General features: G+C 43.1%; 1 protein-coding gene across 1 annotated transcript in view; it reads right to left on the bottom strand.

Moving 5' to 3' along the window:
- Nucleotides 1–664: 664 nt before the first annotated feature.
- Nucleotides 665–15,118, bottom strand: part of UPK1B (uroplakin 1B) — a 30,764-nt gene continuing 16,310 nt past the window's right edge. The window contains exons 6-8 of the mRNA XM_081088180.1: nucleotides 13,130–13,309; nucleotides 7,912–7,995; nucleotides 665–1,772 (exon numbers count right to left, since the gene is read on the bottom strand). Coding sequence (XP_080944306.1) covers nucleotides 1,722–1,772; nucleotides 7,912–7,995; nucleotides 13,130–13,309 — 315 coding nt within the window. The 3' untranslated portion in view covers nucleotides 665–1,721. The remainder of the gene's footprint in view (nucleotides 1,773–7,911; nucleotides 7,996–13,129; nucleotides 13,310–15,118) is intronic.

A 15,118-nucleotide genomic window follows, 5' to 3' on the forward strand; every position in this document is an offset into this window, starting at 1 on the left:
TATGGAAAGGAAGACGGGAGAGAGGCATGTCAAAGCTTTGCCTGGAATACTAGTAAGTTCCTTCTCTCTCTTCTAAAAGACCATCGACAGAACCTTGTCAGCCAAGTGTACGTGTCATTTATCCTGACACCCAAGCCCTGCCCTGGAAGATTAGGTGAGCCAGGGGCAGGTCAAGCCGGATGTGGGGCAGGACATGAGCTTGTATTTAGCCCCCTGTCCTGGGAACCATGAGTCAGGCTGCTGCCTCAGCTTTACCCCCGGGGGTACAGCGGAGGCTGCCCTCTGCTCCTCTCTTGTCTCTCCCTGTCCCAGGGCTCAGCCTGAGGCACAGGAACCTGGTCAGGGCATGGTATTGGGGCATTCCCTGTGACAGAGTGGGCTGGGAGTAGGACCTTAAAGTGACAGGCACATTTTCTTCATAGGAGACAGTTGGTAGCTGGAGTCAGAGGTGTTTCCAAGCACAGGAGGCAAAGGACTTGAGGAAGAGTGGCTCCATGACCACTTCTGGTCCTAAGTGCAGCAGGAGCAAAAAATAAAGGTAAACGTAGAAGTTCTCACCATTTAACTGCACAGCAGGGTAACTGGCGTCCAAGAGGAAACGCGCCCTATCGCGTCCTCATCTCCTAAACTTCAATTCCCAGGAATAACAACAAGAGAAAATGAACATATGTAAAAGCCCTCTTTTTTTTATAAGACAGATGTTGAATTACATGAACTTCCTTCAGGGCCAGAAACAGTTCAGAAGAGAAATATTTTGACAGTAAACACAAATCACCACAAATCCCCTAGCTAACAGCTGGCTTGCGTCTCCTCTATTTGAAAGGTGTTTCCAGTTGAGACTGGTAAATATATATAACGGGCCTCCACTTTGTCCCAGGAAGTCTACATACTTTTAACTAATGGGAGGTTGAGGCTACTAAACAGACATCACTCTGCAACAGTGGTTCTCAGCCTTCTGGCCCTTTAAATACGTTTCCTCATGTTGTGACCCAACCATAAAATTATTTTTGTTGCTACTTCATAACTGTAATGTTGCTACTGTTATGAATCGTAATGTAAATATCTGATATGCAGGACGGTCTTAGGCGACCCCTGTGAAAGGGTCGTTCCACCGCCAAAGGGGTAGAGACCCACAGGTTGAGAACCGCTGATCTACAATGTCTGAGAGGAAGTATCAGCCATTGTTAACTCAAGATCGGGCGTTGTCCTGGAGAGTGAAAGGATCCCAAGGTAGCATTAAAAGAATCATCCAAGTCTCCACAGAACAAAAGGCAAAAGATATATTTCGGCACCTTTTCCTTAGTTCTTCCACACGGACGACACTGAGATGAATGAAAGTCTTTGAAGGTGTCCGTTAGCAGTGAGAAATACAGGCAGATTTGCTGTCTACACACGGACTTGGCTGGCTGGGATAGCACAGGTTCCTGTGAATGCCTTTACGCCCCCTGTTTAAGACTAAACAGGGATGGGAGACGTTATTGTCTACTTTCCAAATCCCCCCTCTCTTACAGTCCGTAAAAATGTTGCAGAATCCTAGGGTGAAAATGCAAGTGGGGAGAATTCCAGGAGCCAGAGAGCCTAAAGGACTCCGTACCCATGGACTCGGCAGCTCGAGGGAGAACTCAGGTTCCTGTGGGCACGCGTGGACTATTAGGAGAGAGCAGTTCCAGCACCAAATCCAGAGTCCGAGGGGGAGGTGGGACTGTGGTGACACTGCATTCTTAATATTCAATCCTGCTCCAGTAGAACATGGTACCCAGGAGAACCCAAAACTAGAATATAAAAGACAGAAAAAAAATAATAGGGGGTTGGTTTAGGAATATCTCATACTTGGGGAAAAGTGATGCTAAGTTCATTCAGGCTTTGACACTGGATTTTTAACGGTAATCTTATCTTAAGCAATGTCAGTCATTTCTCTGTTAAATTTCCCCCTCCCACCTCTCCCCCCCTCCCCCGGGGAAATTCTTCCTTCTTCCCATCAGGGCTCATTACCCTCTAGTGCAGTGGTTCTCAACCTTCCTAATGCCACGACCCTTTATTTATTTATTTATTTATTTATTTATTTATTTATTTTTAAAATATATTTTATTGATTTTTTACAGAGAGGAAGGGGAGGGATAGAGAGTTAGAAACATTAATGAGAGAGAAACGTCGATCAGCTGCCTCCTGCACACACCCTACTGGGGTTGTGCCCGCAACCAAGGTACATGCCCTTGACCGGAATCGAACTTGGGAATCTTGAGTCTGCAGTCTGACGCTCTATCCACTGAGCCAAACTGGTTAGGGCTGCCACGACCCTTTAATACAGTTCCTCATGTTGTGGTGACCCCCAACCATAAAATTATTTTTGTTGCTACTTCATAACTGTAATTTTGCTACTATTATGAATTATAATGTAAATATCTGATATGCAGGATGTATTTTCATTGTTACAAATTGAACATAATTAAAGCATAGTGATTAATCACAAAAACAATATGTAATTATATATGTGTTTTCCGATAGTCTTAGGAGACCCCTGTGAAAGGGTCGTTCGACCCCCAAAGGGGTCGCAACCCACAGGTTGAGAACCGCTGCTCTAGTGGATTCCTACTTCTAGTCTGTATCATTTTGGAATATGAGTTTCTTGCTTCTAGTATGAACTTCTCTTCCCAGGGGACTCTCTCTTTTCCCAAAAATGCTTGTGACCTGGAACAGCTGCCCCCCAAAACTCAAGAATTTGCCTCAAATAAGGGGTTAGGCTATCTGGGTTCTGTGGCAGACCTGCCACTCACTTCCTGCATCTGTAAAGTAATCTAATAACATCTTCACCAATCCCAGAGTGAGAAGATTAAATGAGATAAGGAAGTAATAACAATAGTGTTTAATGTTTATTGATAACTTACTATACATCAGGCACTGTTCTAGTTGCTACACATATAACTCAATTCAGTGCTTCCAAAACCGTATGAAGAAACTGAGGCAAAGAGAATTTAAGTAACTTGTACTCAGGGTCATAGAACTAGTAGGTGGTGAAGCTGGGGGTCAAGCCCAGGCAGTCAGCCTCAGGGTTTGCCTGTGGAACCGCTGTGAACTGGACGTGCCCAGGAGCTCTTCTTAAGCACAGTTCTTAAGAACCCTGTTGAATTTCTCTATTCCTTCTCAGATAGGAGTCTGGCTACCTACCTAGCTACTGCTGTGGGGATGTGACATGATGCCTTGTCTCTAGCAGGCCTTCAATAGATCCAGTTCCCTTTCCTATTTTATTTTATTTTATTTTTTTTTAAATATTTTTTATTGATTAAGATATTACATATGTGTACCCTCTACCCCCCCTCTCCCCGCTCACCCCCTCACCCCCCCGTTGTCCGTGTCCATTGGTTAGGCCTATATGCTTGCATATAAGTCCTTTGGTTGATCTTTCCCCCTCCCCTACCTTCCCTCCAAGGCCCGACAGTCCAATCAATGCCTCTCCATCTCTGGATCAGTCCTTGTTCATCAGTTTATGTTGTTCATTATATTCCACAAATAAGTGAGATCTTGTGGTATTTATCCGCTCTCCAGTTCCATCGATGCTGTGGCAAATGGTAAGAGTTCCTTTTTCTTCTTCCTCTTCTTAAAGAATACCTTTCAGCTTTTCATATAATGCTGGTTTGGTGGTGATGAACTCCTTTAGCTTATTCTTATCCGTGAAGCTCTTTATCTGACCTTCCATTCTGAATGATAGCTTTGCTGGATAAAGTAATCTTGGTTGCAGGTTCTTGCTATTCATCTCTTTGAATATTTCTTGCCACTCTCTTCTGGCCTGCATGGTTTCTGTTGAGAAATCAGCTGACAGTCGGATGGGTACTCCCTTGTAGGTAACTGACTGTCTTTCTCTTGCTGCTTTTAAGATTCTCTCTTTATCTTTTGCTCTTGGCATTTTAATTATGATGTGTCTTGGTGTGGTCCTCTTTGGATTCCTTTTGTTTGGGGTTCTCTGCGCTTCCTGGACTTGTAAGTCCATTTCTTTCACCAGGTGGGGGAAGTTTTCTGTCATTATTTCTTCAAAAAGGTTTTCAATATCTTGCCCTCTCTCTCCTTCTGGTACCCCTATAATTCTGATGTTGGTACGCTTGAAGTTGTCCCAGAGGTTCCTTACACTATCTTCATATTTTTTGAATCTCTTTTCTTTTTTCTTTTTCGGTTGGGTATTTTTTGTTTCTTTGCATTTCAAATCTTTGACTTGATTCTTGGGATCCTCTTGTCTGCTGTTGGAGCTCTGTAAAGTATTCTTTATTTCAGTCAGTGTATGCATAATTTCTAATTGGTCCTTTTTCATGACCTCCATGGTCTCACCATACTCCTTGAGGGATTCATTAAATTTATCGGCGGTTTCCATAAAATTCTTGACAAACCTTATAAACGTGGCCTTGAACTCTATATCCAGTCGTCTGGCCTCCTCCGTTTCTGCCAATTGTGACCTGTTTCTTTGTCTCCGCATTTTGGCTGCTTCCCTGTGTTGATAGAGTGGCCTGCGCACCAGGTGTCCTGTAGGGCCCAGTAGCTCAGCCTCCCCAGTTACCCGGGGTGGACACTCTTGGTGCACTCTTGGTGCCTCGCTTGTTGTAGGATCACTGGGAGGAATTGACCTCCAGGCCAATTGGCTGTGGGAAGCAGCTGTGTCTGAAGTGGGAGAATGGACCCCCTCTGACCACTGGGTACAGTGGCTCCTGGATCTAAGGAGGTGCTAATTCAGCCCCTGCCTGAGGCCACACAGCAGGAACTACGAAGAGGCTCAGCTGTGAAGCAATGCAAGCCGCTGCGGGGCCTTGGGCCTTCTCTTGGAAGTTCCCGGTCTGCCTGGCCCGGCTGCAGTTAGGTAATTATCAGGTTGCAAAGTTCTGGGGCATTCACATGCAAAAGCCTCTGCCGCAGCCCGGGTGGGGCGGGGTCTCAGGGAGTCAAAGGGCGTAGAAAGAAGCAATGGCTGATTCTCCACGTGCGCCCGGAGTCGCGCGTCTCAGTGTCCCGGCAATGGCTGCAAGCACCTCCGAGGGAAATCTGCCCCCAAGTTCGCCCGCTGCCGCCTGAGAGAGCAGCCTCTCCCCGTATGAGACCTGGGTCCCCAGAGACTTCCCGGAACCGGAGATCAGAGCAGTCGGGAGCTAGTGATTCAAAAAGACAGCCGCGTCCTCAGGTGCCACCCCCTTTCCGCGCGCGCGAGCCGCCCGCGTACCTCTGCACTCAGCCTCCGCAGCTCCTCTGGCTCTCAGAGTGCTTTTCTTTTCTTCTAGTTGTAGAAATTACACTCAGCCAGCCTTCCTGTTGTTTTGGACGATGTTTGCTCCGTCCTTTGGGCTAATTTTCAATTGTTGTGGGAGGCGACTATTTCCCGGTGTTTATCTATGCCGCCATCTTAGTTTCTCCTCCCTTTCCTATTTTAAACGTCAAGGGAACTTACATGATCCAGAGTCCCGTCCACTTGATGATTGCAGAAATATCAAAGGTTTCAACTGGCCTGGAGTTCTGAGATCCTCAAAAGCCTTTAAGCATTAGCCCATATAGTTCCTGCTAACATGGCACAGTAGAAACTTCACTGTTATCATTTTTCATTCATTCAATGGATTTTTAAGCACTTACTGTAGGCCCTGCTAGGCACTGGGGATACAAAAAGCAGCTGGTTCCAGGCTTTGGGCAGAGACAAACACCTCAAAGAGGAGCAGTTCCCAGCGAGGGGTGTGCGGGGTGCCTGAGGGATCATAGGAGACTTCTCCAAGGAGGTGCTTTTCTCCTCCCTCCTGCCTCACCCAGTTTTCCACCCCAAACCCAACATTTCTTAAAGTGTGGGCTGGTTTAGGGGTCCTGGAAGCAAAAATATTTGCATAACAATATTAATAATTTATTTGTCCTTTTCACTGTTTTCACATTTAAATGGTTGGTGCAAAGGCAGTGGAAGGTAACACTGCTGGCATCTTAGCAAAATTCAGGGCAGAGGCACTAAACTGTATTAGTTGTCATTGCTTTCTCACTGCTATGCACTTGCTGAAAAAAAGCCAGTTTTGCTGAGAATATTACAGATGTTTCCTCTTCCCCCCACCCAGTTCCCACCCCACCCCAGGCCTTCACCACCCTATTATCTGTGTCCATGGGCAATGCATATATGTATGCTATAATACTCTCAACAATAAAGTTTTTTTTTTTTAAAGCCAGTTTTACTTGAGATTGTCCTTGACGGAGCAGTAAGAATGACTAATTTTATTAAATGTTCACCTTTGAGTACACATCCTTTTAACATTCTGTAGGACAAGAAGGAAGCATGTATAAAGCAGTTTTGTTGCAAACTGAAATAGGATGGTTGTCTTGAGAAAAGCACTTGGGCGATTGTTCGAGTTGTGCACTGAACTGGTTATTTTTCATGGAACACCATTTTTACTTGAAAAAATGACTAACAGACAAGCTGTTCAGAGTTGGGTGTCTGTCACTTTGAGGGGAAAAAAACTCACAATATTTGTTGAGAGTGATAAATTTGAGCTTTCCAACACAAATCATGAAACTTGTATTTGTCCCCACAACCTTGATGGCATCCCAATGCTTAAGTTCTTTTCTAAAGTGGCAATATCAGTGAATGCGATTTCTAGTCTTGCATAAAGAAATTGGCCAACATTTGGAAGATCTACATAACACCATGAGCCAGTATTTTCACAGGTAATCAATGGTATAGAATCATGCACAGGCAAAAGATTTATGCCAAATGCAAGCCATGCCAACGTAATGTATCCTAACGTAACAGAGTCTGAAAAGTTGGTTGACATCGTTTTAGATTCCATATGGCAACTCACCCTCAGAATACTACTTGTCAGGTTTTGGGTAATACCAAAGAAAATCCACACTTATCTTTAGGTAAGCCTATTGAAACATTTTGGTTTTTCTTTTCCCCAACCACATATCAGTGTGAAAAATTTCAAATCCTTCAACCCAAGCAACATATTGTAACGGATGGACTGAAAAAACAAATATGAGAATCCAGCTGTCTGCTATTAAGCCACACACTGCAGAGGCTTTCAAAAATGTAAAACAACGCGACGTTTCTCACTACTTTGTTGTTTAGGAAAACAGTCATCCCCCCCCCCACACACACACACAAAATGTGTTGTTAATGCTAACATGCAATTGTTTTTTTTATTGTTATCTGAAATGCATTAATAAGTATTTTGACATTTCTGTGTTACTTTCCAATAATGTGAGAGTCGATAGGGATAGCCCCCACAGACAAAAGCTCTTTGGAAACCTCAATAATTTGAGAGAGTAAAGGGGCCCTGACAACCCAAAATCTAAGACTGCTTCCCTAATGCATTGACTCTTAATCTTGACAGCAAATTAGAATCATCTGGAAATTAAAAAAAAAAAATCCTGAACCTCACCCCTAAATCAACTGAATTGGCATCTCAGAGGTTGGGGTCCTGGCGTGCTTTGGGTTTCCAAGCTCCCCCAGGAGGTTTTCATGCGCAGCCAGGGCTGACAGCCACTGCTCCTCCCTCTTGCTGCATGTGCATCATCTAATAACGGGGGCAGTGGGACAGGTGAGACTGGCCCAGGCAGCTCTTTGGGCGGAGCTAGGCAGATCAGTGTCTGTCGGGAGCCATAGATGATGGCAGTCTTTGACACCTCACCATAATGAGCTAATGAGATTTGAATCCTGGGGGAGCAGGCAATCACCCAGCAGGAGCTGGTTAACAGGACGCATCCTGTCCCCGGTAGGGGCAGGTAACTCCCCACCTCTGAAGGGACGCCGCTGTCCTTGCTCAGGTGCCAGCAGTTTCCTGACTAGCTCTCAGGTCCAAGGTTTGGTTTCCAGACAGTCTAGTAAGGTTGGGCCAACGAAGGGCAATCTCAAAGCCTCTCCTTATCACCGTCCTCTCAGAAATAAAGCACGTGCCAGGAAATACTCACAGTCCAGCAGAGAATGGCAAATCCAAACCAGGCAACCCCCCAGGCGTGTCGGTTCATTGGTCCAGAGATCAGTTCATAGCAGCCCTGGAGGAGTGGGCAATTCCACATCGGTGTGAGAGGAGCCAGAAAAAAAAAAAGATGTAAGAGATGGGTGGGGCAGTGACTGCTATGTGAATCAAAGTCCAGTTTAACATGATCAGGCTATTTCCACATCCCCATGGACAGCCAGTTATTAACAGCCCAGGGAACAGAAATAATCCTGTTGAACAGCTCCTCTATATCACATTTACTTGTGTCTTTATCATTCAATCTACACAGCAAAGGTTTATGCTATTTTTTTGGTATTTACTTCTGATTAAAGCTTTTTTTTAAAAACAGGTGTTGCTATTATATTTTCTTTTTTAATTTTTTCCTTTATTGATTTTTCAAAAGAGAGAAAGTGAGAGGAATAGAGAAACAGAAACATTGGTGAAAGAGAAACATCATCGATCAGCTGCCTCCTGCATGGCCTCCACTGGGGATCAAGCCTGTGCAACCCGGGCATGTGCCCTGACTGGGAACCAAACCTGTGACCTTTTGGTTCATGGTTTGACACTCAACTGCTGAGCCACACCAGCTGGGCTGCTATTTTAGCTTAACATTTTTTTTCTCATTGAATATGTGTGTAATGTAAAGCATTCTTAATAAAATTTGAATTTTTTCCTTTCCAAAAGATTTTATTGCTGATTTGTCCAAGGGCAGAGTTACTTTTTGATTTGTTTGTTTTTAAATAAAAGTGTTCTGTTCTATGAAAATCAGAGGTTGTTGTTGTTTTAATCACGTGATATAGGGACTCCTATATCATGCTTTCTGAATTTTCATTTATCATCATATTTCAACATATGTTTATTGGTTCTAGTGAGACTTTGAGGAGCCTTGATATGTGTGCAAAAGCATGATTCATTTTTTTATTAATCAAATTATTTGTTCATGCATGCTATAATCCAGTAAGTTTTCACATATGGCACACTCTGTTCTAGTCACTATGCAAAGTTCTGGAGTGATACGCATGTGTAGGGCTAAACCTGCTCTCTGACTGCCCTCCGCTAAGCCCTGGGAATGTTCTTTGCATAATGCAAAAAACAGCTGGTTCCCTGAACCACAGAGTTTCACAGGAAAATGTCCTTGAATGGCTGACCTTGAAGTTTAGGGCTCCCCCCCCCCCCGCCCCCGAGCTACAGGTGCCCACTTGAGATTCTGTCCTTTCTGCCCCTGCCCCAGTCCCTTGTTAATCCACTGGCATGCCCTGCCTTTGCTATGCCTTGATTTCTCCCCAATTTATTCTTCACCATCTATGTCCGAGGCACCTCCGATCATCTAGATCAGTGTTTTCAACCTTCCTAATGCCGCGACCCTTTAATACAGTTCCTCATGTTGTGGTGTCTCCCAATTTCATTGTTACAAATTGAACATAATTAAAGCATAGTGATTAATCACAAAAACAATATGTAATTATATATGTGTTTTCCGATGGTCTTAGGCGACTCCTGTGAAAGGGTCGTTTGACCCCCAAAGGCAGGGGTCCTCAAACTTTTTAAACAGGGGGCCAGTTCACTGTCCCTCAGACCGTTGGAGGGTCGGACTATAGTTTAAAAAAAAAAACTATGAACAAATTGCTATGCACACTGCACATATATTATTTTGAAGTAAAAAAACAAAACAGGAACAAATACAATATTTGTATTTGCATGTGGCCCGCGGGCCGTAGTTTGAGGACCCCTGCCCAAAGGAGTCACGACCCACAGGTTGAGAACCACTGATCTAGATGCTCAAATGAAAACTCTTGAAATTATCCTTAACTGTTTTTCTCTTATTTGACTTCAAATACTTAAGCAAATCCTTTGGGTCTACTTTTACAATATATCTCAAATCCAGACACTTATTACTTCCTGCTACCAGCTTGGTTCTCACTCCAGGATCATTACAATAGCCTTCTAACTGGTCTCTCTGGGGACTGAGTCCATCCTTGGCACTCTACTAGCCTTCATAGGTGCCAGGGGGATCCTTGTAAAACGCGAGTCAGTTCACTTTGCATACCTCTCAAAGCCCTCCAATGGCTTCCCATCACCCTTCAAGGGAAACCCCGAGCCCTCACAGTGGCCCACAGGCACCAGATGATATGGCCCTTCCATATCCTAGAATCTCTAGAATCGAGAAGCTGCGGGAACAGAGAGAGAAACCAGCTTCACTGCCAGAGGCTGTGTTACTGCAAAGCTAGTGAGTTTGAGCTTCAGGGCTGCTCATTTGCAAGACCCTTTCAAAGCCCTGCACCTGTGTGCATGTTTTTTTGTTGTTGTTTGTTTTGTTTTGTTGGGTTTTTTTGGTTGTTGTAAATCCTCATGGAGGATATTTCTCCATTGATTTTTTTTTTTTAAGAGAGAGAGAGAGTGGAGGGGGAGAGACACACAGAGAGAAATATCCATCTGAGAGAGACACGTCGATCCGTTGCCTCCTGCACAGGGATCAAGCCTGCAACTGAGGCATGTGCTCTTGACTGGATTTGAACCTGGGATCCTTTAGTCCATGGGCCGATGCTGTATCCACTGAGCAAAATTGGCTAGGGCTGTGCATGTTTTTAATTGTTTTTCCTTAGGAGGACCATGCTCTACAAATTTTATAAGCTTCAGTCCATACAAAACCTAGATCCATCCTTGCCTTACACTCTTCCTTTGCTCATTTTGGCCTTGCTGTATTGATGTCCCTCCAAAAAGTGAAGAATGCTCTTCCTTTAGGGACTTTGCACTTGCTGCCTCCTTTGTTTAGAACCCTCTTCCCCAATCTCCTTTAAGTGAGGGTCTCATTTCCTTACTTCATTCAGAACTTTGTGCAAATATCATCTCAAGTAATGATTATGAAAATATCATATCTGACACAGTTGATAATTCACAAACACTCCTACATTTATTGTTCACTTGCTCGTCCTGACAATCCTGGGAGATGGTCATTTGTCCAATAATCTGTCTGAGGCTCTGGGATGGGCATTCATCTGTGACAAGACAGAAACGGGTCTTTCCCTCATGGAGCTCACAAACAAAAACCCAGTTTTTTTCACCTCTTCTCATTTAGTGCCTTTTCATCATTACTGTGGTGCGTAACTGGACCTTTCTTAGCTCCATCCATCATAACATTCTCGAGTGTAGTGATCTAAACTTGCACACTTGCATTTCCAGGGCAGATGGACCATGATCCAAGAATATACATATCTGCATCTGACATGCTATGTAAAATTCTGCTTTGTTTCTATTCTTACCACACTTATGATGACTTCTCTAATCTTGTTAGCATTCGCTCGAACAATATACTAGTAGATCTTGAAAAACTACAACATGGATGTGGAAACAGAACAATTCACCTCTTAATTTGCCCACCCACCATTTATCAATGCCTGCTTTGTGCCAGGCATTAAGCTAAGTAGTGAAGATATAGAACTAATAATGCATGGCCCTCAAGGAGACTAATAGGAAAAACAGACTTGTGAGCAAGTAATTATAATATAGTTCAAGGTGTCAGCTGCAATAATAGAAGGGATGTATATGAGGCACCGGGATGGCCTATTTTGTAAGAATCTGGGGAACAGGGGTGGGGGAATTTGAAAGGATTAATGGATAAGAGTATGTTGAGGTTGAAGGATGAGTGAGATTGAGAAAGTAGGAACACAGGGAGTCAGGGACAGAGAGAGGAATTTCAGGATTCAGGAATTTGGGGAGCAGGGTTGAGTGATAACGAGTTTGGGTAGTGGAGGTGGAAATGTCAAGGACAAGGTGAGGCCAAGGAGCTGTAAGGGAGGGTGCCCGAAAGGTTGTTGCAACAGGTGTGGAGGTCCCTCATTACTAGGATGTAATAGTATTTTTCTGAAATAGTATTATTTCTGTCCCTTTCAAGGAGATAATACAGTTTGTATGCAGTTACAATCCAGTCAAGGTATATCTGCACGGGCCAGCTCCAGGGTTGAAATACTGAAAGCATTTTATGACTCCTGAGAGTGATAATTATATTGTGCATTATAGTTATAGGCAATACATTTAATTTTTATAGCAGTGTGACCATAACTGATTAAAATGATTCTAAAGAACTAAATGAGGGTTGATTTGAACGATTCTGCAAAATAATCTGTATCATGTCCTTTTCTGATGAACTTGACCATTCCTAGACCAGGCGCCCTTCCAGGTGTGGCCGGATGATCCTCAGGGCTGTCCTTCATGCTGGAAGTGCACTTTGTATGATTTACTCCAAGACTAAAGAGCCGGACATTTCTCAATTATTTAATAGACTGGCACACAACTAGCTTTCCTCCAGGTGGTTACTTGCAAAGCAGTGCACAGCATTTCAGAGGCTGGCTGTACATGTGTGAGGATTCTCTTCAGGGCTTTATGGGAATATTTCCAAGTTCTTTCTTGGCTTGGAGTCTGGGCTCTGGAGCCAGACGCTAGCATTTGAATCCTGACTACCATTCACTACCTGTGTGGTTTTGGGCAAGGTACCCACTGGAATCTCTGTATTTCAGTTCCTCATTTGGAAAATAGGGACCATACTGGCATCTACCTGTGAGCATTAAATGAGTTAATATAGGTCTGGCACTTGGAACAGTGTCTGGCATTTGGTAAATACTCAGTAAATGTTAGTTTCCATCATCAACATATCATCCTCATTAGGTCGGAGACACTTTTTCAAAAACCATCTGTATGTAAATTACCTTCTACCCAAATCATTATTCTAACGTTTTATTAAGGCTATCCTGTATGATTACTGAATAAGGAAAGTGGATATATAATTATGGCATTCAGCCTCAGCAATTTCCATTGCTTTGGAACTGGCAGATCATTCCTCCCAATTTCCATTCTGCAAAACTAGAGCAACTCTTTGTTCAAGGTAAATGGTTTTTGAGACACCACTTCTATACATTGTACAAATCGCTTTCCTTTAAACAAAGTTGGATTTTGCTATTGCAATTCTCACGTTCTGTTCATTTGATTAAAATGTAACATTTCCCTCATCAGCCCTTGATCAGCATTCGCATGTTACTAAGAGGAGAATATAGCATAAGGCTTAGGAAGAAGAATGCAGAATTCCTTATGGAGAGACGGTTACGTTCAGTAACCAGTATGTTGCTCACGAATAGCAGAAGGAACTCCTGGCAGGTGTTGGGGGGGCGGGGAAGGGGCAGGCGGCGAGGACTCACCTGGCTGTGATAATAACCAGGCACGCCTAGTTTGCAGGCATCCACGTTGAGAGGTTCTTTCAGCTTGTTCATGACACAGCACTGACGAGGCCAGGGATAGTCAGCGTCGTTATTCTCCGTCCGGAAGGCAGATGTGTATTTCTGCCAGTCTGATGGGCCGTTCACACCACAGCAACCGTCCTGTAGGCAGATGAGAGATACAAAATGCTCTTCCGTGGTCCTTATTAGGGCCATCAATGTAGCAACTGAGATTTTATGGAGAATGAAAATATAAAAAGTGTACCATAGTTTACATTTACTACAAGTGCCTCAATGAGAGCTGAAGGTATCGAGAACTTACATTTTAGAGTTTGTAAAATATTTTTATATTTATTACTTTACTAGTCCTGAAGGGGTTTTTTTTTTTTTTAACATTTGATAGGTCATTTAAACTCTCTAAACCTCAATTTCCTTCATTGTAAAATTGGGATAAATAAAGTACCCACCTTATCGAGCTGTCATGAGAATTAAATTAGTTAATATACTTAACATGTTTAGTATTCTGCCTGGTCCATGGTACACCCTCAATAAATACTAATACTTAAGAAATACAATACTAATATCTATATACAACAATGTGAGAGAGGCATAACTAGGCTCATATTACATATGAAAAAGTTGAGAATCAGAAAATTAACATTTCTAGTGGTGAAGAGATTATGACTAATTCTTTTTGTTTTACTTTTTTATATTTTTAACATTTTTTTTCTGTAGTAAATATGTATTACTTTTATAATGGGAGAAAATAAACTGAAAAAATAATCTAAGCCTGTGACACAGAGCTGTGCCTCTACATAGGAAAGATCTATTAACACATAGCTAACTTCCTTATACTCTGGACAGAATTGAGGATGGAGGGTATAACACAACTCATATCACTTTCCTTTCATGTTGTAAATTCTGCTAGAATACTTCAAGGGAAGAAATGAAACCTATGGGCATCTCTCAAGTTTTACAATAAATATATTCAAGCAAACTTGATGGTAAATCAACTACCTTTAAAGCATGTCCCTTTTTGCCAGTGGATTATGGAAAATATCTTACCAAAGAAAATAATTATCCCGTATTTTGACCTGAGCATTTTGGGTAAAGATGGTTAAGTTTGAGTCAAACGTATTTCAGACTGGATTTTAAAGAAGTTGGCAAATGGAATTTTCAAATGTGTGAACATTCCCATTTTCATTGGAGGAGCTTAATTCTTGCTAACAAGAGAATGATATAAAGCGAAAAAGTGGCCAATGAATTGAAGGGCCAAAGAGGGTAAAAAAACATTAGTGGAGTGGGAATATTAAAATAAATGAAAGAAATTATAGAATGGAGGGGAGAGAATTCAAAGAAGGGGTGGAGGCCATGAGGGAGCTTATTGATGACAGACTGTGAAATGTTGGTGTTGGGGTGGTGTTAGGGGTGGGGGTTTGGGAGCAGTGTGAGCGTTAGGCTATGTAGGGGATAAGAATTTACATACGTACAGCAACGGAGAGGTGGTAATATTCTGAAATACTTGGATTTTTATGACATTTGAGGTAAACTTGGATATGCGGTAGAGACAACTGGGCGATCAAGTCAAGTCATGACTGTTGGCCCTCAGCAGGCCTGGGCCATAGGAAGAGTGAGAAGGTGCTGACTAAGCAAACAGACAGTGACTGCCCCTGGAGCTCACTGTGAGGCAGAGGAGCCAACACTTTCCGTTTTAATATAAGTGACGCCTGAGTTCTAAGAGGCAAAGTGTGCGATTAATCTAAGTTTCTTGAACATGTCATTATCTCTAACCATGCAAGCTAACCAACATCATGGCTTGAAATGAATATAGATCCAGGGATCCCTCTGAGTCATGTGTACGCCTCCTGTCCCCTGCTGGTAAATAAGAGCATCAGATGCACGTGCTGACGTCAAGTCCCTTTGTGAAGGAAATCCCTTGGAGGCTGTCGTCCTCACCCTGTGACTTCACTC

This window comes from Myotis nattereri, assembly GCF_964212035.1.
Source record: "Myotis nattereri genome assembly, chromosome: 3".
NCBI lineage: Eukaryota > Metazoa > Chordata > Mammalia > Chiroptera > Vespertilionidae > Myotis > Myotis nattereri.